The 25,159-nt window shown below is 31.2% G+C and overlaps 1 protein-coding gene across 1 annotated transcript in view; it reads left to right on the forward strand.

Annotated features, from left to right (window-relative positions):
* The window catches only part of LOC148954504 (uncharacterized), a 548,520-nt gene that overhangs the window by 142,697 nt on the left and 380,664 nt on the right, over window positions 1–25,159 (forward strand). The window contains exon 3 of the mRNA XM_089086303.1: window positions 22,774–22,915. Coding sequence (XP_088942429.1) covers window positions 22,774–22,915 — 142 coding nt within the window. The remainder of the gene's footprint in view (window positions 1–22,773; window positions 22,916–25,159) is intronic.

Consider the following 25,159-nt stretch of genomic DNA (forward strand, 5'->3'; position numbering starts at 1 on the left):
AAAATTTTTTATTGTTTAAAAAAATAAGAGTTTTTTCAACCCTTTCTATAAAAAAACACCCCGTGTTAGTCCTGTTTTTTTTTTTAACCGCACAGTTAAAAATACTTATCCTTTCAATAAAATAACGCGCCGTATTAGTCCTGTTTTTTTAACCTCAAAGTTAAAAATATGTATCCTTTCAATAAAAAAAAGAGCCCTTTCAGTCCCGTTTTTTTTTACCGCAGAGTTAAAAATAAGTATCATTTCATTAAAAAAAGAGCCGTTTTAGTACTGTTTTTTTTACCGCACAGGTAAAAATATGTATCCTTTCAAAAAAAAAACGCGCCGTATTATTCCTGTTTTTTTTAACCGTACAGTTAAAAATACGTATCCTTTCATTAAAAAAACGAGCCCTGTTAGTCCCATTTTTTTTTACTACACAGTTAAAAATATGTATCCTTTCATTAAAAAAACGAGCCCTGTTAGTACTGTTTTTTTTTTTACCGCAGAGTTAAAAATACGTATCCTTTCAATAAAAAACGAGCCCTGTTAGTCCTGTTTTTTTTTACCGCAAAGTTAAAAATACGTATCCTTTCAATAAAAAAAAGCGCCGTATTAGTCCTGTTTTTTTTAACCGCATAGTTGAAAATATCGATCCTTTCAATAAAAAAACGCGCCGTGTCAGTCCTGTTTTTTTTAAACGCACAGTTAAAAATAAGTATCCTTTTAATAAAAAAAAGAGCCCTGTTAGTTCTGTTTTTTTTGACCGCACAGTTAAAAATACGTATCCCTTAAATAAAAAAAGAGCCCTGTTATTACTGTTTTGTTTTTACCGCACAGCTAAAAATAAGTATCCTTTCAATAAAAAAACGCGCCGTATTAGTCCTGTTTTTTTTAACCGCACAGTTAAAAATACATATCCTTTCAATAAAAAAACGCGCCGTATTAGTCCTGTTTTTTTAACCGCACAGTTAAAAATACGTATCCTTTCATTAAAAAAACGAGCCCTGTTAGTCCTGTTTTTTTACCTAACAGATAAAAATACGTATCCTTTCAATAAAAAAACGTGCCGTATTAGTTCTGTTTTTTTAACCGCACAGTTAAAAATATGTATCCTTTCATTATAAAAACGAGCCCTGTTATTCCTGTTTTTTTTAACCGCACAATTGAAAATACGTATCCTTTCATTAAAAAAACGAGCCCTGTTAGTCCTGTTTTTTTACCGCACAGTTAAAAAAACGTATCCTTTCAATAAAAAAACGAGCCGTATTAAACTGTTTTTTTTAACTGCACAGTAAAATACAAAAACTCCCCATATTAGTACTGTTTTTTTAACCGCACTGTTAAAAATACGTATCCTTTCAATAAAAAAACGAGACCGGTTAGTCATGTTTTTTTTAACAGAACAGTTAAAAATATGTATCATTTCATTAAAAAAACGAGCCCTGTTAGTCCTGTTTATTTTTTTTCTGCACAGTTAAAAATACGTATCCTTTCAATAAAAAAACGAGAATTGTTAGTCCTGTTTTTTTACAGCACAGTTAAAAATATATATCCTTTCAATAAGAAAACACACCGCATTAGTCCTGTTTTTTTAACCGCACAGTTAAAAATACGTATACTTTAATTAAAAAAACGGGACCTGTTATTCCTGTTTTTTTTTGCCGCACAGTTAAAAATTGGTATCCTTTCATTAAAAAAACGAGCCATATTAGTCATGTTTTTTTTAACCGCACAGTTAAAAATAAGTATCCTTTCGATAAAAAAACGCTCCGTATTAGTCCTGTTTTCTTCACCGCACAGTTAAAAATACGTATCCTTTTATTAAAAAAACGAGCCCTGTTAGTCCTGTTTTTTTTAACGCACAGTTAAAAATATGTATCCTTTAAATAAAAAAGTGCACCGTATTAACCTGTTTTTTTAACCGCACAGTTAAAAATACGTATCCTTTCATTAAAAAAACGAGCCCTCTTAGTCATGTTTTTTTTTACCGCACGGTTAAAAATACGTATCCTTTCAATAAAAAAACACCGCGTGTTAATCCTGTTTTTAAACACACAGTTAAAAATACGTATCCTTTCATTAAAAAAACGAGCCCTGTTAGTCCTTTTTTTTACCGCACAGTTAAAAATACGCATCATTTCAATAAAAAAACGCGCTGAATTAGTCCTGTTTTTTTTTAACCGCACAGTTAAAAATATGTATCCTTTCAATAAAAAAACACCCCGTGTTATTCCTGCTTTTATTAACCGCACAGTTAAAAATACGTATCCTTTCAATAAAAAAAACCAGCCCTATTAGTCCTGTTTTATTTTACCGCATAGTTAAAAATAGTTATCCTTTCAATAAAGAAGCGCGCCGTATTAGTCCTGTTTTTTTTAACCGCACAGTTAAAAATACGTATCCTTTCAATAAAAAAACGAGCCCTGTTAGTCCTGTTTTTTTTACCGCACATTTCAAAATAAGTATACTTACAATAAAAAAACGCGCCTTCTTAGTCCTGTTTTTTTTAACGGCACAGTTAAAAATACGTATCATTTAAATCAAAAACACCCCGTGTTAGTCCTGTTTTTTTTTAACCGCACTGTTAAAAATACGTATCCTTTATTAAATCCTTTCATTAAGAAAACGAGCCCTGTTAGTCCTGTTTATTTTTTTTACTGCACAGTTAAAAATACGTATCCTTTCAATAAAAAAACGAGCCCTGTTAGTCCTGTTTTTTTAACCGCACAGTTAAAAATACGTATCCTTTCATTAAAAAAACGAACCCTGTTAGTCCTGTTTTTTTTCCACACAGTTAAAAATACGTATCCTTTCAATAAAAAAACGCACCATATTAAACTGTTTTTTTTAACCGCACAGTTAAAAATACGTATCCTTTCAATAAAAAAACACGCCTTATTAGTCATGTTTTTTTAACCGAACTTTTAAAAATAAGTATACTTTCATTAAAAAAACGAGCCCTGTTAGTCCTGTTTTTTTTTAACCGCACAGTTAAAAATAATAATCCTTTCATTAAAAAAATGAGCCCTGTTAGTCCTGTTTATTTTTTTTCTGCACAGTTAAAAATACGTATCCTTTCAATAAAAAAACGAGAATTGTTAGTCCTTTTTTTTTACCGCACAGTTAAAAATACGTATCCTTTCCATAAAAAAACGCTCCGTGTTAGTCCTGTTTTTTTCACCGCACAGTTAAAAATATGTATCCTTTTATTAAAAAAACGAGCACTGTTAGTCATGTTTTTTTTAACGCAAATTTAAAAATACGAATCAATTAAATAAAAAATTGCACCGTATTAACCTGTTTTTTTTTAACCGCAAAGTTAAAAATACTTATAATTTAATAAAAAAAACGAGCCCTGTTAGTCCTTTTTTTTTACCGCACAGTTAAAAATACGCATCATTTCAATAAAAAAACGCGCTGAATTAGTCCTGTTTTTTTTAACCGCACAGTTAAAAATACGTATCCTTTCAATAAAAAAACACCCCGTGTTAGTCCTGCTTTTTTTAACCGCACAGTTAAAAATACGTATCCTTTAATTAAAAAAAACCAGCCCTGTTAGTCCTGTTTTATTTTACCGCATAGTTCAAAATACTTATCTTTTCAATAAAAAAGAACCCCGTGTTAGTCCTGTTTTTTTTAACCGCACAGTTAAAAATATGTATCCTTTCATTAAAAAAATGAGCCAAGTTTGTCATTTTTTTTTTACCTCACAGTTAAAAATAAGTATACATACAATAAAAAAACGCGCCGTATTTGTTCTGTTTTTTTTTTAACGGCACAGTTAAAAATAAGTATCATTTCAATAAAAAACACCCCGTGTTAGTCCTGTTTTTTTTAACCACACAGTTAAAAATATTTATCCTTTAATTAAGAAAGCGAGTCCTGGTAGTCCTGTTTATTTTTTTTACTGCAAAGTTAAAAATACGTATAATTTCAATAAAAAATCGAGCCCTTTTAGTCCTTTTTATTTTTTAACCGCACAGTCAAAAATACGTATCCTTTCAATAAAAATACTAACACTTATAGTCCTGTTTTTTTTACCGCTCAGTAAAAAATAAGTAACCTTTAAAAAAAAAAAAATGCCGTATTAAAATTTTTTTTTTAACTGAACAGTTAAATAAAAAAACACCCCGTATTAGTCCTTTTTTCTTAAACGCACAGATAAAAATAAGTATCCTTTCAATAAGAAAAATATCCGGTTTATTCATGTTTTTTTTTAACAACCCTTTTAAAAATACTTATCATTTAAATAAGAAGAATAGAACTTTTATTACTGGTTACTTTTTTTTATTAAAATTTAAAAATACGTATAATATAAATAAGAAAAATAGACTATTTATCATGTTTTTTTACCACATAGTTAAAAATATATATCCTTTACTTAAAAAAACGCGCCCTATTAGTCCTGTTTTTTTAACCGCACAGTTAAAAATACGTATAATTTAATTAAAAAACGGGACCTGTTAGTCCTGTTTTTTTTTGCCGCACAGTTAAAAATTGGTATCCTTTCAATAAAAAAACGAGCCGTATTAGTCCTGTTTTTTTAAACCGCACAGTTAAAAATACGTATCCTTTCGATAAAAAAACGCCCCTTATTAGTCCTGTTTTCTTCACCGCACAGTTAAAAATACGTATCCTTTCATTAAAAAAACGAGCCCTGTTAGTCCTGTTTTTTTTAACGCACAGTTAAAAATACGTATCCTTTAAATAAAAAAGTGCGCCGTATTAACCTGTTTTTTTTAACCGCACAGTTAAAAATACGTATCCTTTCATTAAAAAAACAAACCCTGTTAGTCCTGTTTTTTTTACCGAACGGTTAAAAATACGTATCCTTTCAATAAAAAAACGAGCCGTATTAAACTGTTTTTTTTAACCGCACAGTTAAAAATACGTATCCTTTCAATAAAAAAACACGCCTTATTAGTCCTGTTTTTTTAACAGCACTGTTAAAAATACGTATCCTTTCATTAAAAAAAACGAGCCCGGTTAGTCCTGTTTTTTTAACCGCACAGTTAAAAATATGTATCCTTTCATTAAAAAAACGAGCCCTGTTAGTCATGTTTATTTTTTTTACTGCAAATTTAAAAATAAGTATCATTTAAATAAAAAAACGAGAATTGATAGTCCTGTTTTTTTAACCGCACAGTTAAAAATACGTATCCTTTCAATAAAAAAACGCTCCGTATTAGTCCTGTTTTTTTCACCGCACAGTTAAAAATATGTATCCTTTCATTAAAAAAACGAGCCCTGTTAGTCATGTTTTTTTTTAACTCACATTTAAAAATACTAATAATTTAAATAAAAAATATAGCCTGATTTAAATGTTTTTTTTTAACATCAAAGTTGAAAATACTTATAATTTAATTAAAAAAACAAGCAGTGTTATTCCTGTTTTTTTTTACCTCACACTTAAAAATAATTATCATAAAAATAAAAAATCTAGACCTTTTCTTACAGTTTTTTTTACCGCCCTTATAAAAATACGAAACCTTTAAATAAAAAAAACGCCCTGAATGATTCATGTTTTTTTTAACAGCAAAGTTAAAAATATGTATTATTTCAATAAAAAAACACCCCGTGTTATTCATGATTTTATTAACCGCACAGTTAAAAATACGTATCCTTTAATTAAAAAAACCAGCCCTGTTAGTCCTGTTTTATTTTACCGCATAGTTCAAAATAGGTATCTTTTCAATAAAAAAGCGCGCCGTATTAGTCCTGTTTTTTTAACCGAACAGTTAAAAATACGTATCATTTAATTAAAAAATAGAGCCCTGTTAGTCCTGTTTTTTTTTACCGCACAGTTAAAAATACGTATCTTTTCAATAAGAAAACGCGCCGTATTAGTCCTGTTTTTTTAACCGCACAGTTAAAAATACGTATCCTTTCATTAAAAAACACCCCGTGTTAGTCCTGTTTTTTTTTAACCGCACAGTTAAAAATATGTATCCTTTCATTAAAAAAACTAGTCCTGTTAGTCCTGTTTATTTTTTTACTGCAAAGTTAAAAATACGTATCCTTTCAATAAGAAAACGAGCCCTGTTAGTCCTGTTTTTTTAAACGCACAGTTAAAAATACGTATCCTTTCATTAAAAAAACGAACACTGTTAGTCCTGTTTTTTTTTACCGCACAGTTAAAAATAAGTATCCTTTCAATAAAAAAAACGCGCCGTATTAAACTGTTTTTTTTAACTGCACAGTTAAAAATACGTATCCTTTCAATAAAAAAACACGCCTTATTAGTCCTGTTTTTTTAACCGCACTGTTAAAAATACATATCCTTTCATTAAAAAAACGAGACAGGTTAGTCCTGTTTTTTTTTAACAGCACAGTTAAAAATATGTATAATTTCATTAAAAAAACGAGCCCTGTTAGTCCTGTTTATTTTTTTTACTGCAAAGTTAAAAATACGTATCCTTTCAATAAAAAAACGAGAATTGTTAGTCCTGTTTTTTTACCGCACAGTTAAAAATACGTATCCTTTCATTAAAAAAACGCGCCGTATTAGTCCTGTTTTTTTTTACCGCACAGTTCAAAATACGTATCTTTTCAATAAAAAATTGAGCCGTATTAGTCCTGTTTTTTTTAACAACACAGTTAAAAATAATTATCATTTCAATAAAAAAAATATCCCTCTTAGTACTGTTTTTTTTACCGCACATTTCAAAATACGTATCATTTCAATAAAAAAACGCGCCGTATTTGTTCTGTTTTTTTAACGGCACAATTCAAAATGTGTATCATGTCAATAAAAAACACCCCGTTCTAGTAATGTTTTTTTAACAACACAGTTAAAAATACTTATCCTTTATTAAATACTTTAATTAAGAAAACTAGACCTGGTAGTACTGTTTATTTTTTTTACTGAAAAGTTAAAAATACGTATAATTTAAATAAGAAAAAGCGCCGTATTAGTCCTGTTTTTTTAACCGCACAGTTAAAAATACGTATCCTTTCATTAAAAAAACGAACCCTGTTAGTACTGTTTTTTTTTACCTCTCAGTTAAAAATAAGTTTACTCTAAATAAAAAACATTACCAAATTAAAATGTTTTTTTTAACTGCACACTTAAAAATACGTATCCTTTCAATAAAAAAAAACGCACTGTTATTCATGTTTTTTTAAACGAACAGTTAAAAATAATTATAATTTCATTAAAAAAACGAGCCCTGTTAGTCCTGTTTTTTTTTAACCGCACAATTAAAAATATGTATCCTTTCATTAAAAAAATGATCCCTGTTAGTACTGTTTATTTTTTTTCTGCACAGTTAAAAATACGTATCCTTTCAATAAAAAAAAGAGAATTTTTAGTCCTGTGTTTTTACCGCACAGATAAAAATAATTATAATTTCCTAAAAAAAACTCGCCGTATTATTCATTTTTTCTTAAACGCACAGTTAAAAAATACGTATCCTTTCATTAAAAAAAACGAGCCCTGTTAGTCCTGTTTTTTTTTAACGAACGGTTAAAAATACGTATCATTTAAATAAAAAAGTGCGCCGTATTAATCCTATTTTTTTTACTGCACATTTTAAAATACGTATCCTTTCAATAAGAAAACGAGCCCTGTTAGTCCTGTTTTTTTTACCACAAAGATAAAAATACGTATCCTTTCATTAAAAAGACGAACACTGTTAGTCCTGTTTTTTTTTACCGCACAGTTAAAAATACGTATCCTTTCAATAAAAAAACGCGCTGTATTAGTCCTGTTTTTTTTAACCGCACAGTTAAAAATATGTATCCTTTCAATAAAAAAACATCCCGTGTTAGTCCTGTTTTTTTAACCGCACAGTTAAAAATACGTATCCTTTTATTAAAAAAATGAGCCCTGTTAGTCCTGTTTTTTTTTACCGCACAGTTAAAAATACGTATCCTTTTCAATAAGAAAACGCGCCGTATTAGTCCTGTTTTTTTAACCGCACAGTTAAAAATACGTATCCTTTCATTAAAAAAATGAGCCCTGTTAGTCCTGTTTTTTTTTACCGCACAGTTAAAAATACGTTTCCTTTCATTAAGAAAACGAGCCCTATTAGTCCTGTTTTTTTAACCGCACATTTAAAAATACTTATCCTTACAATAAAAAGATGAACACCTTTTGTACTGTTTTTTTACCGCACAGTTAAAAATAAGCTTCCTTTAATTAAAAAAACGCACTGTGTTTGTCCTGTTTTTTTAACGTCACAGTTAAAAATACATATCATTTCATTAAAAAAACACCCCGTGTTAGTCCTGTTTTTTTTTTTTAACCGCACAGTTAAAAATACGTATCCTTTCATTAAAAAAACGAGCCCTGTTAGTCCTGTTTTGTTTTAACCGCACAGTTAAAAATATGTATCATTTCAATAAAAAAACACCCCGTGTTAGTCCTGTTTTTTTTAACCTCATAGTTCAAAATACGTATCTTTTCAATAAAAAAGTGCTCCATTTTAGTACTGTTTTCTTCACCTCAGAGTTAAAAATATGTATCCTTTCTTTAAAAAAATAAGGCCTGTTTGTCCTGTTTTTTTTACCTAACATTTAAAAATACTTATCCTTTCAATAAAAAAGATCGCCGTATTAACCGGTTTTTTTAACCGCACAGTCAAAAATAAGTATCCTTTCATTAAAAAAACGAACCCTGTTAGTCCTGTTTTTTTTTTACCGCACAGTTAAAAATACGTATCCTTTCAATAAAAAAACACGCCTTATTAGTCCTGTTTTTTTAACCGCACTTTTAAAAATACTTATCCTTACATTAAAAAAACTAGCCCGGTTATTCCTGTTTTTTTTAACATCCCACTTAAAAATATGTATAATTTCAATAAAAAAACTAGCCCGGGTATTACTGTTTATTTTTTTTACTGAAAATATAAAAATACGTATAATAAAAAAAAGAAAAATAGCCATTACATCATTTTTTTTTACAGCACAGTTAAAAATACGTATCCTTTCAATAAAAAAACGCGCCGTATTAGTCCTGTTTTTTTTTACCTCACACTTCAAAATACGTATCTTTTAATTAAAAAAGCGAGCCCTGTTAGTCCTGTTTTTTTAACCACACAGTTAAAAATACGTATCCTTTCATTAAAAAGATGAACCCCGTTAGTCCTGTTTTTTTTTACCGCACAGTTAAAAATACGTATCCTTTCAATAAAAAAACGCGCCGTATTTGTCCTGTTTTTTTTTAACCGCACAGTTAAAAATACGTATCCTTTCATTAAAAAAACGAGCCCTGTTAGTCCTGTTTTGTTTTTACTGCACAGTTAAAAATATGTATCCTTTCAATAAAAAAACACCCCGTGTTGGTCCTGTTTTTTTTTTACCGCACAGTTAAAAATACGTATCCTTTCATTAAAAAAACGAGCCCTTTTAGTCCTGTTTTTTTTACCGCCCTGTTAAAAATACTCATCATTTCAATAAAAAAAACGCGCTGAATTATTCCTGTGGTTTTTAACCGCACAGTTAAAAATACGTATCCTTTCAATAAAAAAACAACCCGTGTTAGTCCTGCTTTTTTTAACCGCACAGTTAAAAATATGTATCCTTTAATTAAAAAAACCAGCCCGGTTAGTCCTGTTTTTTTTTACCGCACAGTTCAAAATACTTATCTTTTCAATAAAAAAGCGCGCCGTATTAGTCCTGGTTTTTTAACCGCACAGTTAAAAATAAGCATACTAAAAATAAAAAAACGAGCCCTCTTTGTACTGTTTTTTTACCGCACAGTTCAAAATAAGTAAAATTTAACTAAAAAAACGCCCCCTATTTTTTCTGTTTTTTTTTAACGGCACAATTAAAAATACGTATCATTAAAATAAAAAACACCCCGGGTTAGTCATGTTTTTTTTAACAACACAGTTAAAAATATTTATCCTTTCATTAAAAAAACTAGTCCTGGTAGTCCTTATTATTTTTTTTTACTGCAAAGTTTAAAATACGTATCCTTTCAATAAGAAAACGAGCCGTTTTAGTCATGTTTTTTTAACCGCAGATTCAAAAATACGTATCCTTTCATTAAAAAAACACACCGCATTAGTCCTGTTTTTTTTAACCGCACAGTTAAAAATACGTATCCTTTCATTAAAAAAACGGGCCCTGTTAGTCCTATTTTTTTTTGCCGCACAGTTAAAAATTGGTATCCTTTCAATAAAAAACGAGCCGTATTAGTCCTGTTTTTTTAACCGCACAGTTAAAAATATGTATCCTTTTGATAAAAAAACGCTCCGTATTAGTCCTGTTTTCTTCACCGCACAGTTAAAAATACGTATCCTTTCATTAAAAAAACGAGCCCTGTTAGTCCTGTTTTTTTGACCGCACAGTTAAAAATATGTATCCTTTAAATAAAAAAGTGCGCCGTATTAACCTGTTTTTTTAACCGCACAGTTAAAAATACGGATCCTTTCATTAAAAAAACGAGCCCTGTTTGTCTTGTTTTTTTTACCTCAGGGTTAAAAATACGTATCCTTTCAATAAAAAAACACCCCGTGTTAGTCCTGTTTTTTTTAACCGCACTGTTAAAAATACGTATCCTTTATTAAATAATTTCATTAAAAAAACGAGCCCTGTTAGTCCTGTTTTTTACCGCACAGTTAAAAATACGCATCATTTCAATAAAAAAACGCGCTGTATTAGTCCTGTTTTTTTTAACCGCACAGTTAAAAATATGTATCCTTTCAATAAAAAAACAACCCGTGTTAGTCCTGCTTTTATTAACCGCAGAGTTAAAAATAAGTATACTTTAATTAAAAAAACAAGCCCGGTTAGTCCTGTTTTTTTTACCGCACAGTTAAAAATACGTATCATTTCAATAAAAAAGCGCGCCGTATTAGTCCTGTTTTTTTAACCGCACAGTTAAAAATACGTATCCTTTCAATAAAAAAACGGGCCCTGTTAGTCCTGTTTTGTTTTTACCGCACAGTTAAAAATACGTATCCTTTCAATAAAAAAACGCGCCGTATTAGTCCTGTTTTTTTAACCTCACAGTTAAAAATACGTATCCTTTCAATAAAAAAACGCGCCATATTAGTCCTGTTTTTTTAACCGCACAGTTAAAAATACGTATCCTTTCTTTAAAAAAACAAACCCTGTTAGTCCTGTTTTTTTACCGCACAGTTAAAAATACGTATCCTTTCAATAAAAAAACACACCGTATTAAACTGTTTTTTTTTTAACCGCACAGTTAAAAATACGTATCCTTTCATTAAAAAAATGAGCCATGTTAGTCCTTTTTTTTTTTACCGCACAGTTAAAAATACGTACCCTTTAAATAAAAAAGTGCGCCGTATTAACCTGTTTTTTTAACCGCACAGTTAAAAATACGTATCCTTTCATTAAAAAAACGAGCCCTGTTAGTCCTGTTTTTTTTACCGCACAGTTAAAAATACTTATCGTTTCATTAAAAAAACACGCCCTGATAGTCCTGTTTTTTTTACTGCACTCTTAAAAATACTTATCATTAAAAAAAGAAAACTGGCCCAGTTAGGACTGTTTTTTTACCGCACTGATAAAAATACGAAACATTTAAAAAAAAAAAACGCCCTGAATTAGTCCTGTTTTTTTTAACCGCACAGTTAAAAATATGTATCCTTTCAATAAAAAAACACCCCGTGTTAGTCCTGCTTTTTTTAACCGCACAGTTAAAAATATGTATCCTTTAATTAAAAAAACCAGCCCTGTTAGTCCTGTTTTATTTTACCGCATATTTCAAAATAGGTATCTTTTAAATAAAAAAGTGCGCCGTATTAGTCCTGTTTTTTTAACCGCACAGTTAAAAATACGTATCCTTTCATTAAAAAAATGAGCCCTGTTAGTCCTGTTTTTTTTTACCGCAAAGTTAAAAATACGTTTCCTTTCAATAAGAAAACGCGCCGTATTTGTACTGTTTTTTTTTTAACGGCACAATTCAAAATGTGTATCCTTTAAATAAAAACACCCCGTGCTAGTCCTGTTTTTTTTTAACAGCACTGTTAAAACTATTTATCCTTTATTAAATCCATTCATTACGAAAATTAGTACTGTTTTTAATTATTATTTTTTTTTACTGAAAAGATTAAAATACATATACTTTCAATAAAAAAACGCGCCGTGTTAGTCCTGTTTTTTTAACCGCACAGGCAAAAATAAGTATCCTTTCATTAAAAAGACGAACCCTGTTAGTACTGTTTTTTTTACCGCACGTTTAAAAATAAGTTTCCTCAAAATAAAAAAACGCCCCGTATTAAACTGTTTTTTTTAACTGCATAGTTAATTAAAAAAAAACGCAGTGTTAGTCATGTTTTCTTCAACGCACAGTTAAAAATAAGTATCCTTTCATTAAAAAAACGAGCCCTGTTAGTCCTGTTTTTTTAACCGCAAAGTTAAAAATTGTTATCATTTCAATTAAAAAACGCGCCATATTAGTCCTGTTTTTTTTAACCGCACAGTTAAAAATACGTATCCTTTCGATAAAAAAACGCTCCGTATTAGTCCTGTTTTCTTCACCGCACAGTTAAAAATACATATCCTTTAATTAAAAAAGTGCGCCGTATTAACCTGTTTTTTTAAACCGCAGAGTTAAAAATACGTATCCTTTCATTAAAAAAACGAGCCCTGTTAGTCCTGTTTTTTTTTAACGCAAATTTAAAAATACGTACCCTTTCAATAAAAAATTGCAACGTATTAACCTGTTTTTTTTAACCGCAGAGTTGAAAATATGGATCATTTCATTAAAAAAAAGAGCCCTGTTAGTCTTGTTTTTTTTACCTCACAGTTAAAAATAAGTATCCTTTCATTAAAAAAACACCCCGTGTTAGTCCTGTTTTTTTTAACCGCACAGTTAAAAATACTTATCCTTTCATTAAAAAAACGAGCCCTGTTAGGCCCGTTTTTTTACCGCACAGTTAAAAATACGCATCATTTCAATAAAAAAACGCGCTGTATTAGTCCTGTTTTTTTTTTAACCAGACAGTTAAAAATACGTATCCTTTCAATAAAAAAACACCCCGTGTTAGTCCTGCTTTTTTTAACCGCAGAGTTAAAAATACGTATCCTTTCATTAAAAAAACGAGCCCTGTTAGTCCTGTTTTTTTTACCGCACAGTTAAAAATAAGTATCCTTTCAATAAAAAAGCGCGCCGTATTAGTCCTGTTTTTTTAACCGCACAGTTAAAAATACGTATCCTTTCATTAAAAAAACGAGCCCTGTTAGTCCTGTTTTTTTTACCGAACAGTTAAAAATACGTATCCTTTCAATAAAAAAACGCGCCGTATTAGTCCTGTTTTTTTAACCGCACACTTAAAAATTCGTATCCTTTCAATAAAAAACACCCCGTGTTACTCCTGTTTTTTTAACCGCACAGTTAAAAATACGTATCCTTTCAATAAAAAAACGCGCCGTATTTGTCGAACGAGCCATGTTAGTCCTGTTTTTTTTTAACGCACAGTTATAAACATGTATCCTTTTCAACAAAAAACGCGCCGTATTAGTCCTGTTTTTTTTAACCTCACAGTTAAAAATACGTATCCTTTCAATAAAAAAACGCGCCATATTAGTCCTGTTTTTTTAACCGCACAGTTAAAAATATGTATCCTTTCATTAAAAAAACGAGCCCTGTTAGTCCTGTTTTTTTACCGCACAGTTAAAAATACGTATCCTCTCAATAAAAAAACACACCGTATTGAACTGTTTTTTTTAACCGCACAGTTAAAAATACGTATCCTTTCAATAAAAAAACGAGCCCTGTTAGTCCTGTTTTTTTTAACCGCACAGTTAAAAATATATATCCTTTCATTAAAAAAACGAGCCCTGTTAGTCCTGTTTTTTTTTACCGTACAGTTAAAAATACGCATCCTTTCAATAAAAAAACGCGCCGTATTAGTCCTGTTTTTTTTAACCGTACAGTTAAAAATACGTATCCTTTCATTAAAAAAACGAGCCCTGTTAGTCCTGTTTTATTTTTACCGCACAGTTAAAAATACGTATCCTTTCAATAAAAAAACAAGCTGTATTAGTCCTGTTTTTTTTAACCGCCTAGTTAAAAATACGTATCCTTTTAATAACAAAAAAACACGCCCTGTTAGTCCTGTTTTTTTACCGCACAGTTAAAAATACGTATCCTTTCAATAAAAAAACGCACCGTATTAGTCCTGTTTTTTTTACCGCACAGTTAGAAATACGTATCCTTTCAATAAAAAAACGCGCCGTATTAACCTGTTTTTTTTAATCGCACAGTTAAAAATACGTATCCTTTCATTAAAAAAATGAGCCCTGTTAGTCCTGTTTTTTTTTTACCTAACAGTTAAAAATACATATCCTTTCAATAAAAAAAACGCGCCGTATTAGTCCTTTTTTTAACCGCACAGTTAAAAATACGTATCCTTTCATTAAAAAAACGCGCCCTGTTAGTCCTGTTTTTTTTAAACGCACAGTTAAAAATACGTATCCTTTCATTAAAAAAACGAGCCCTGTTAGTCCTGCGACGCCTCGCTCGCACGAGCGATAGAGCCCTCCCCAACGCCTCGCTCTTTACGCTAAAGTTTTTTATTCTTTAAAAAAATAAGAGTTTTTTTAACCCTTTCAATAAAAAAACACCCCGTGTTAGTCCTATTTTTTTTAACGGCACAGTTAAAAATACTTATCCTTTTAATAAAAAAACGCGCCGTATTAGTCCTGTTTTTTTTTAACCGCACAGTTAAAAATACGTATCCTTTCATTAAAAAAACGAGCCCTGTTAGTCCTGTTTTTTTTTACCGCACAGTTAAAAATACGTATCCTTTCAATAAAAAAACGAGCCCTGTTAGTCCTGTTTTTTTTTACCGCACAGTTAAAAATAAGTATCCTTTCAATAAAAAAACGCGCCGTATTAGTCCTTTTTTTTTTTAACCCCACAGTTAAAAATACGTATCCTTTCATTAAAAAAACGAGCCCTGTTAGTCCTGTTTTTTTAACCACACAGTTAAAAATACTTATCCTTTCATTAAAAAAACGAACCCTGTTAGTACTGTTTTTTTTTACCGCATAGTTAAAAAAAAGTATCCTTTCAATAAAAAAACGCGTCGTATTAAACTGTTTTTTTTTAACGCGCAGTTAAAAATACGTATCCTTTCATTAAAAAAACCAGCCCTGTTAGTCCTGTTTTTTTTACCGCAGAGTTAAAAATACGTATCCTTTCAATAAAAAAACACCCCGTGTTAGTCCTGTTTTTTTTAACCGCACAGTTAAAAATACGTAATCTTTCATTAAAAAACGAGCCCTGTTAGTCCTGTTTTTTTTACCGCACAGTTAAAAATACGCATCCTTTCAATAAAAAAACGCGCCGTATTAGTCCTGTTTTTTTTAACCGCACAGTTAAAAATAAGTATCCTTTCATTAAAAAAACGAGCCCTGTTAGTCCTGTTTTTTTTACCGCACAGTTAAAAATACGTATCCTTTCAATAAAAAAACAAGCCGTATTAGTCATGTTTTTTTTACCGCATAGTTAAAAATACGTGTCCTTTCAATAAAAAACGCGCCGTGTTAGTCCTGTTTTTTTTTACCGCATAGTTAAAAACACGCGTCCTTTCAAAAAAAAACGCGCCGTGTTAGTCCTGTTTTTTTCAACCGCACAGTTAAAAATACGCATCCTTTCAATAAAAAAACGTGCCGTTTTAGTCCTGTTTTTTTTACCGCACAGTTAAAAATACGTATCCTTCCAATAAAATAAACAATTAAATAAAAAATATCAATTTTTTTAACTGAAAGTAACGAACGACGTTAAAACTTAGAACGAACAGAAATTATTCCGTATATGAAAGGGGCTGTCCCCTCCTTAACGCCTCGCTCTTTACGTTAAAGTTTTTTATTGTTTAAAAAAATAAGAGTTTTTTTAACCCTTTCAATAAAAAAACACCCCGTGTTCTTCCTTTTAACTGCACAGTTAAAAATACGTATCCTTTCATTAAACAAATGAGACCTGTTAGTCCTATTTTTTTTACCGCACAGTTAAAAATACTTATCCTTTCAATAAAAAAACGAGCCCTGTTAGTCCTGTTTTTTTACCGCACAGTTAAAAATACGTATCCTTTCAATAAAAAAACGCGCCGTATTAGTCCTGTTTTTTTAACCGCACAGTTAAAAATACGTATCCTTTCATTAAAAAAACGAGCCCTGTTAGTCCTTTTTTTTTTGCCGCACAGTTAAAAATACGTATCCTTTTAATATAAAAACGCGCCGTATTATTCCTGTTTTTTTAACTGCACAGTTAAAAATAAGTATCTTTTCAATAAAAAAACGCTCCGTATTAGTCCTGTTTTCTTAACCGCAGAGTTAAAAATACGTATCCTTTCATTAAAAAAACGAGCCCTGTTAGTCCTGTTCTTTACGCCTGCACTATTTAACAAGAAAATACGTATCCTTTCAATAAAAAAGCGCGCCGTATTAGTCCTGTTTTTTTAACCGCACAGTTAAAAATACGTATCCTTTCATTAAAAAAACGAGCCCTGTTAGTCCTGTTTTTTTACCGCACAGTTAAAAATACGTATCCTTTCAATAAAAAAACGCGCCATGTTAGTCCTGTTTTTTTACCAAGTTAAAAATACGTATCCTTTCACAAAACGCCCGTATTAGTCCTGTTTTTTTAACCTCAGAGTTAAAAATATGTATCCTTTCTTTAAAAAAACGAACCCTGTTAGTACTGTTTTTTTTACCGCACAGTTAAAAATACGTATCATTTCAATAAAAAAACGCGCCGTATTAAACTGTTTTTTTTAACCGCGCAGTTAAAAATACGTATCCTTTCATTAAAAAACAAGCCCTGTTAGTCCTGTTTTTTTTACCGTACAGTTAAAAATACGCATCCTTTCAATAAAAAAACGCGCCGTATTAGTCCTGTTTTTTTTAACCGTACAGTTAAAAATAAGTATCCTTTCATTAAAAAAACGAGCCCTGTTAGTCCTGTTTTATTTTTACCGCACAGTTAAAAATACGTATCCTTTCAATAAAAAAACAAGCCGTATTAGTCCTGTTTTTTTTAACCGCCTAGTTAAAAATATGTATCCTTTCAATAAAAAAACACGCCCTGTTAGTCCTGTTTTTTTTACCGCACAGTTAAAAATACGTATCCTTTCAATAAAAAACTGAGCCTTGCTAGTCCTGTTTTTTTACCGCACAGTTAAAAATACGTATCCTTTCAATAAAAAAACGCACCGTATTAGTCCTGTTTTTTTTACCGCACAGTTAGAAATACGTATCCTTTCAATAAAAAACGCGCCGTATTAACCTGTTTTTTTTAATCGCGCAGTTAAAAATACGTATCCTTTCATTAAAAAACGAGCCCTGTTAGTCCTGTTTTTTTTTACCTCAGAGTTAAAAATACGTATCCTTTCAATAAAAAAACGCGCCGTATTAGTCCTTTTTTTAACCGCTCAGTTAAAAATACGTATCCTTTCATTAAAAAAACGATCCCTGTTAGTCCTGTTTTTTTTAACCGCACAGTTAAAAATACGTATCCTTTCATTAAAAAAACGAGCCCTATTAGTCCTGTGACGCCTCGCTCGCACGAGTGAGCCAGCCCTCCTCAACGCCTCGCTCTTTACGCTAAAGTTTTTTATTCTTTAAAAAAATAAGAGTTTTTTTAACCCTTTCAATAAAAAAACACCCCGTGTTAGTCCTATTTTTTTTTTAACCGCACAGTTAAAAATACTTATCCTTTCAATAAAAAAACGCGCCGTATTAGTCCTGTTTTTTTTTAACCGCACAGTTAAAAATATGTATCCTTTAATTAAAAAAACGAGCCCTGTTAGTCCTGTTTTGTTTTTACCGCACAGTTAAAAATATGTATCCTTTCAATAAAAAACGAGCCCTGTTAGTCCTGTTTTGTTTTTACCGCACAGGTAAAAATACGTATCCTTTCAATAAAAAAACGCGCCGTATTAGTCCTGTTTTTTTTAACCACACAGTTAAAAATACGTATCCTTTCAATAAAAAAACGAGCCCTGTTAGTCCTGTTTTTTTTAACCGCACAGTTAAAAACACGTATCCTTTCATTAAAAAGACGAACACTGTTAGTCCTTTTTTTTTACCGCACAGTTAAAAATACGTATCCTTTCAATAAAAAACGCGCCGTATTAAACTGTTTTTTTAACCGCAGAGTTGAAAATAAGGATCCTTTCAATAAAAAAACGACCCCTTTTAGTCCTTTTTTTTTACCTCACAGTTAAAAATACTTATCCATTCAATAAAAAAACACCCCGTGTTAGTCCTGTTTTTTTTAACCGCACTTTTAAAAATACGTAATCTTTCATTAAAAAACGAGCCCTGTTAGTCCTGTTTTTTTTACCGCACAGTTAAAAATACGCATCCTTTCAATAAAAAACGCGCAGTATTAGTCATGTTTTTTTTAACCGCACAGTTAAAAATAAGTATCCTTTCATTAAAAAAACGAGCCCTGTTAGTCCTGTTTTTTTTTACCGCACAGTTAAAAATACGTATCCTTTCAATAAAAAAACAAGCCGTGTTAGTTCTGTTTTTTTTTACCGCATAGTTAAAAATACGTATCCTTTCAATAAAAAACGCGCCGTGTTAGTCCTGTTTTTTTCAACCGCAGAGTTAAAAATACGCATCCTTTCAATAAAAAAACGTGCCGTTTTAGTCCTGTTTTTTTACCGCACAGTTAAAAATACGTATCCTTCCAATAAAATAAACAATTAAATAAAAAATATCAATTTTTTTAACTGAAAGTAAGGAACGACGTTAAAACTTAAAACGAATAGAAATTATTCCGTATATGAAAGGGGCTGTCCCTTCCTTAACGCCTCGCTCTTTACGCTAAAGTTTTTTATTGTTTAAAGAAATAAGAGTTTTTTTAACCCTACAATAAGAAAACACCCCTTTCTCGTGTTAGTCCTTTCCTTTTAACCGCACAGTTAAAAATACGTATCCCTTCATTAAACAAACGAGCCCTGTTAGTCCTGTTTTTTTTACCGCACAGTTAAAAATACGTATCCTTTCAATAAAAAAACGAGCCCTGCTAGTCCTGTTTTTTTTCCGCTCAGTTAAAAATACGTATCCATTCAATAAAAAAACGCGCCGTATTATTCCTGTTTTTTTTAACCGCACAGTTAAAAATAAGTATCCTTTCAATAAAAAAACGCTCCGTATTAGTCCTGTTTTCTTAACCGCAGAGTTAAAAATATGCATCCTTTCATTAAAAAAACGAGCCCTATTAGTCCTGTGACGCCTCGCTCGTACGAGCGAGCGAGACCTCCTCAATGCCTCGCTCTTTACGCTAAAGTTTTTTATTCTTTAAAAAAATAAGAGTTTTTTTAACCCTTTCAATAAAAAAACACCCCGTGTTAGTCCTATTTTTTTTAACCGCACAGTTAAAAATACTTATCCTTTCAATAAAAAAACGCACCGTATTAGTCCTGTTTTTGTTAACCGCACAGTTAAAAATACATATCCTTTCATTAAACAAACGAGCCCTCTTAGTCCTATTTTTTTACCACACAGTTAAAAATATGTATCCTTTCATTAAAAAAACGAGCCCTGTTAGTACTGTTTTTTTTTACCGCAGAGTTAAAAATACGTATCCTTTCAATAAAAAAACACCCCGTGTTAGTCCTGTTTTTTTTTTAACCGCACAGTTAAAAATACGTAATCTTTCATTAAAAAACGAGCCCTGTTAGTCCTGTTGATTTTTACCGCACAGTTAAAAATACGAATCCTTTCAATAAGAAACGCGCAGTATTAGTCCTGTTTTTTTTAACCGCACAGTTAAAAATACGTATCCTTTCATTAAAAAAATGAGCCCTGTTAGTCCTGTTTTTTTTTACCGCACAGTTAAAAATACGTATCCTTTCAATAAAAAAACAAGCCGTATTAGTCCTATTTTTTTTACCGCATAGTTAAAAATACGTATCCTTTCAATAAAAAACGCGCCGTGTTAGTCCTGTTTTTTTTAACCGCACAGTTAAAAACACGTATCCTTTCAATAAAAAAACGCGCCGTGTTAGTCCTGTTTTTTTCAACCGCACAGTTAAAAATACGCATCCTTTCAATAAAAAAACGTGCCGTTTTAGTCCTGTTTTTTTACCGCACATTTAAAAATACGTATCCTTCCAATAAAATAAACAATTAAATGAAAAATATCAATTTTTTTAACTGAAAGTAAGGAACGACGTTAAAACTTAGAACGAACAGAAATTATTCCGTTTATGAAAGGGGCTGTCCCCTCCTTAACGCCTCGCTATTTACACTAAAGTTTTTTATTGTTTAAAAAAATAAGAGTTTTTTTAACCCTACAATAAGAAAACACCCCGTGTTAATCCTTTTAACCGCACAGTTAAAAATACGTATCCTTTCATTAAACAAACGAGCCCTGTTAGTCCTGTTTTTTTTTTACCGCACAGTTAAAAATACGTATCTTTTCAATAAAAAAACGAGCCCTGCTAGTCCTGTTTTTTCCGCTCAGTTAAAAATACGTATCCTTTCAATAAAAAAACGCGCCGTATTATTCCTGTTTTCTTTAACCGCAAAGTTAAAAATAAGTATCCTTTCAATAAAAAAACGCTCCGTATTAGTCCTGTTTTCTTAACCGCAGAGTTAAAAATATGTATCCTTTCATTAAAAAAACGAGCCCTATTAGTCCTGCGACGCCTCGCTCGTACGAGCGAGCGAGACCTCCTCAATGCCCCGCTCTTTACACTAAAGTTTTTTATTCTTTAAAAAAATAAGAGTTTTTTTAACCCTTTCAATAAAAAAACATCCCGTGTTAGTCCTATTTTTTTTTAACCGCACAGTTAAAAATACTTATCCTTTCAATAAAAAAACGCACCGTATTAGTCCTGTTTTTTTTAAGCGCACAGTTAAAAATACGTATCCTTTCATTAAACAAACGAGCCCTGTTAGTCCTGTTTTTTTTACCGCACAGTTAAAAATATGTATCCTTTCAATAAAAAACGAGCCCTGTTAGTCCTGTTTTTTTTACCGCACAGGTAAAAATACGTATCCTGTCAATAAAAAACGCGCCGTATTAGTCCTGTTTTTTTTTAACCAACAAGTTAAAAATACGTATCCTTTCAATAAAAAAACGAGCCCTTTTAGTCCTGTTTTTTTTAACCGCACAGTTAAAAATACGTATCCTTTCATTAAAAAGAAGAACACTGTTAGTCATGTTTTTTTACCGCACAGTTAAAAATAAGTATCCTCTCATTAAAAAAACGCACCGTATTAAACTGTTTTCTTTTTAACCACACAGTTAAAAATACGTATCTTTTCATTAAAAAAACGAGCCCTGTTAGTCCTGTTTTTTTACCGCAGAGTTAAAAATACGCATCCTTTCAATAAAAAAACACCCCGTGTTAATCCTGTTTTTTTTTAACCGCACAGTTAAAAATACGTAATCTTTCATTAAAAAACGAGCCCTGTTAGTCCTCTTTTTTTTTTACCGCACAGTTAAAAATACGTATCCTTTCAATAAAAAAACGCACCGTATTAGTCCTGTTTTTTTAACCGTACAGTTAAAAATACGTTTCCTTTCAATAAAAAAAAGGGAGCTGTTAGTCCTTTTTTTTTTACCTCAAAGTTAAAAATACGTATACTTACAATAAAAAAACAAGCCGTATTAGTCCTATTTTTTTTTTACCGCATAATTAAAAATACGTATCCTTTCAATAAAAAATGTGTGTGTGTGTGTGTGTGTGTTTGTGTGTGTGTGTGTGTGTGTGTGTGTGTGTGTGTGTGTGTGTGTGTGTGTGTGTGTGTGTGTGTGTGTGTGTGTGTGTGTGTGTGTGTGTGTGTGTGTGTGTGTGTGTGTGTGTGTGTGTGTGTGTGTGTGTGTGTGTGTGTGTGTGTGTGTGTGTGTGTGTGTGTGTGTGTGTGTGTGTGTGTGTGTGTGTGTGTGTGTGTGTGTGTGTGTGTGTGTGTGTGTGTGTGTGTGTGTGTGTGTGTGTGTGTGTGTGTATATATATATATATATATATATATATATATATATATATATATATATATATATATATATATATATATATATAACCAAAAATTATGTAAAGATTTTATTTGTACTACTGGAAATCCTCCTCTCCAGTCAACCCTAACTTGTTATTCAAATTATTATTGAAGAAGTATTTCACAAGACTACAGTTGATCAAATATTCGGGCTGAATATTTGTTTCTTCTTAATATTTACATTACAACTTTAACACTTTTATGTATATAAATATATATATATATATATATATATATATATATATATATATATATATATATATATATATATATATATATATATATATATATATATATATATATATATATATATATTTATGTGTATATATATATATATATATATATATATATATATATATATATATATATATATATATATATATATATATATAACCAAAAATTATGTAAAGATTTTATTTGTACTACTGAAATCCTCCTCTCCAGTCAACCCTAACTTGTTATTCAAATTATTATTGAAGAAGTATTTCACAAGACTACAGTTGATCAAATATTCGGGCTGAATATTTGTTTCTTCTTAATATTTACATTACAACTTTAACACTTTAGATCTTACGCAGAAAATCTTACATCTTAAGCAGGAAAGCATGTTTTACTTTTCAACAAAGCGGAAATGTCTCTAGCCTTAAGGCGATTTGAGGAGCCAGCCACTCTATTATTTTTATGTTAAATCATGGAAGGTAATTTATTTATTAATTTTTGTACTAAGTTGAATTTTTATATATATCAATTCAATTAATTCAATAACTCAATATCTCCTATTGGTTAGATACTTACTTTTTCATTCGTTAGATCTTTACACTTAGCAGAATCTTTGACCATTTAATATTATTCTAGAACAAGGAGTAATCAAAGATGGATGAAACTAAGAACAACCGTTCAGCTGACTGGTGCTATTGCTGCGTCAAAGAGAACAACATTAAAGAGGGAGGACTCTTTTCTAAAAAAATTTTCGACCAGACAAGTTCCAGAAATTCAGGTGATTGTTCTTTAAGAATTTTATCTCAAATTGTCTTTCTAATTTATGTTAGGAGACGCATGATTCATTATTTTTAGCATTCATATAAAGATAAACAACGTCGGACTATATAGGGTGGTTTTAGAGGGAACCCCTGCTCAAATTGTGCCTCTAATCATAGAGATTATGGGTTTTACATGTCTTGGGTTCAAACAAGGGGTTGCATTACTTGCATACCTTTGGTTACTCAAGCTTACTCAAATCATGTAATGATCACAATCTGCATGATTAGAGACACAATATCGGCGTGTGGTCCCTCTAAAACCACCCTCTCTTTTGCGCTTGTCAACTTCCCTGTCTTTCCTAGAAACTGACACCCAAATAAACCATTTCATGGAAAACTCACATGACTGACCCCACGCTCAAATTGCGCCTCGAATCATAGAAATTATGGGCCTTACACGTCTTGAGTTCAAACGAGGGGTTGCATACCTAAAGTGCTAAAAAAAAACTAAAAGAACAAGAATCTAACCTTTTAGAGTCCACTACACAAGATCCGAACAAACACTGTTTGTTCGGATCTTGTGTAGTGAACTCTAAAAGGATAGATTCCTGTTTTTTTTTTTTTTTTTTTTTTTTTTTTTTTTCTTAGCACTGAGGACGACTTGGCGGAGGTCCTTTTCGGAATATTTTCTGTTTTTTCGTCTTCATATTTTACCACTGGCTGACAAAATTCTCGTTTTCTCACCCGTTTTTGGTTTTATTTACCATTTATTATTTCCTTTCCTATCTTAGCTTCATACTTTCCAAATTTATTGAGTAACAATGACTTGGAAGATATCGTCGAAAAGAGGAAGAGATTACCCTTTTGCTCTGAGCTTGGTATTTCGATTGACTCAGATCCAGCCGTGTTTTAGACTCGGGTTTACAGGCCAAAAGAAGTTAATAGGCCAAAGTGTTTTCCTCTGCCCGGGTGTTTCACTTTAAGCCTAGTTGTTCTTCCACACGCTTCCGAGGCTGCTGAGCAAAATTTCACAGCTGTCATTAGAAATCGTCTCAGCTTCATCACCTTGAACGGGCTTCTCAGTATAGCGGTTCGTCTCAAAGAATCGGAAACCACTATTGGAAATGGTTCTGCATCCAAAGTGGAAAAACTGTGAAAGGGGATATGAAAAAGCTGGGCTACAAAAAGAAACAGCAGAAAAATGACCAACTGGTACAAATGTTCCTCTTTTTTTAATGATGCAGTTTTATTACCTTTGTACGGTTTAATCAGGTAGCATTTTGGTCTCGCCAGCTATAATGCCAATAATGAGTAACAAGGCCGTACCCAGAGGGGGGTTTGAACCCCTCCCGAAATATTTTTTTACTCGTAAAATCGTAACAAAAATGGATATAAACATATTTTGTATGCGTTTTTTTAGGTTTTCTTGTGTACCCCTCCCCCGAAAAAAGTATTTGAGTAAAACCCCCCAAAGAAAAAAAATCCTGGGTACGGCCTTACTGAGTAATATAGTCTTAAATTGTAAGAAAGATGCTTTAGTATTACTTGAAATGAAGATCAAATAAGACATAATATGAACTCTGGAAAACCGATTGTTTCTCTCTATACAACAGTGAATTCCAAGCTATGATACAAATTCTAAAGCTAGCCTATAGTCCTAATACTATCAAGATTGCTTTACTTCAAACATGTGTACAAACTAAGGGCTCATTTAAAAGCTTGTATTTATACTTAATCGCTTTTTATAAATTTGACTTGATAGCACATTCCCACAAAGTGCAATTTCGGTTGTTTCCCCGTTTTTTTTAATGAAAAAAGTGCCTTTTCCAATTAAATGACCAAAAAAAGGTGTTTTTCAAAACTTAGGCAGGATTTAAAAACGTCCCTTCCTCTCAATTACCTTCATTAGAACTAACACACATGCTTCATCGCAGAGTGAAGTTTGAAGGTTCAATTCAAAATTGTTGATCATTCAAGCTTAATTTTTGGTAGAATTTTAGTTGAAAAATTTTTAGTTTTAGTTAATTTGTTTTCGCAATAATCTTTTATTTTTAAGATGAGTAGGTGATTTAGGAAACTTACTAAGAGGTTCTGGGGGGAGTATATGTGAGGGGTTCTTATAAACCTTCAGTTAAGGGCTTTGAACCATAATTATTGCAATGATACCGTTACGATAAATAAAAGTTCAAATAGGGATAAATTCCTTTTAATAGACAGTGTTTCACAAACAGTGATAAAATTTCACAAAAAATACGAAACAT

Source organism: Artemia sp. Qi Xiang Cuo, chromosome 3 (genome assembly GCF_049724085.1).
Source record: "Artemia sp. Qi Xiang Cuo chromosome 3, ASM4972408v1, whole genome shotgun sequence".
Taxonomy (NCBI): domain Eukaryota; kingdom Metazoa; phylum Arthropoda; class Branchiopoda; order Anostraca; family Artemiidae; genus Artemia; species Artemia sp. Qi Xiang Cuo.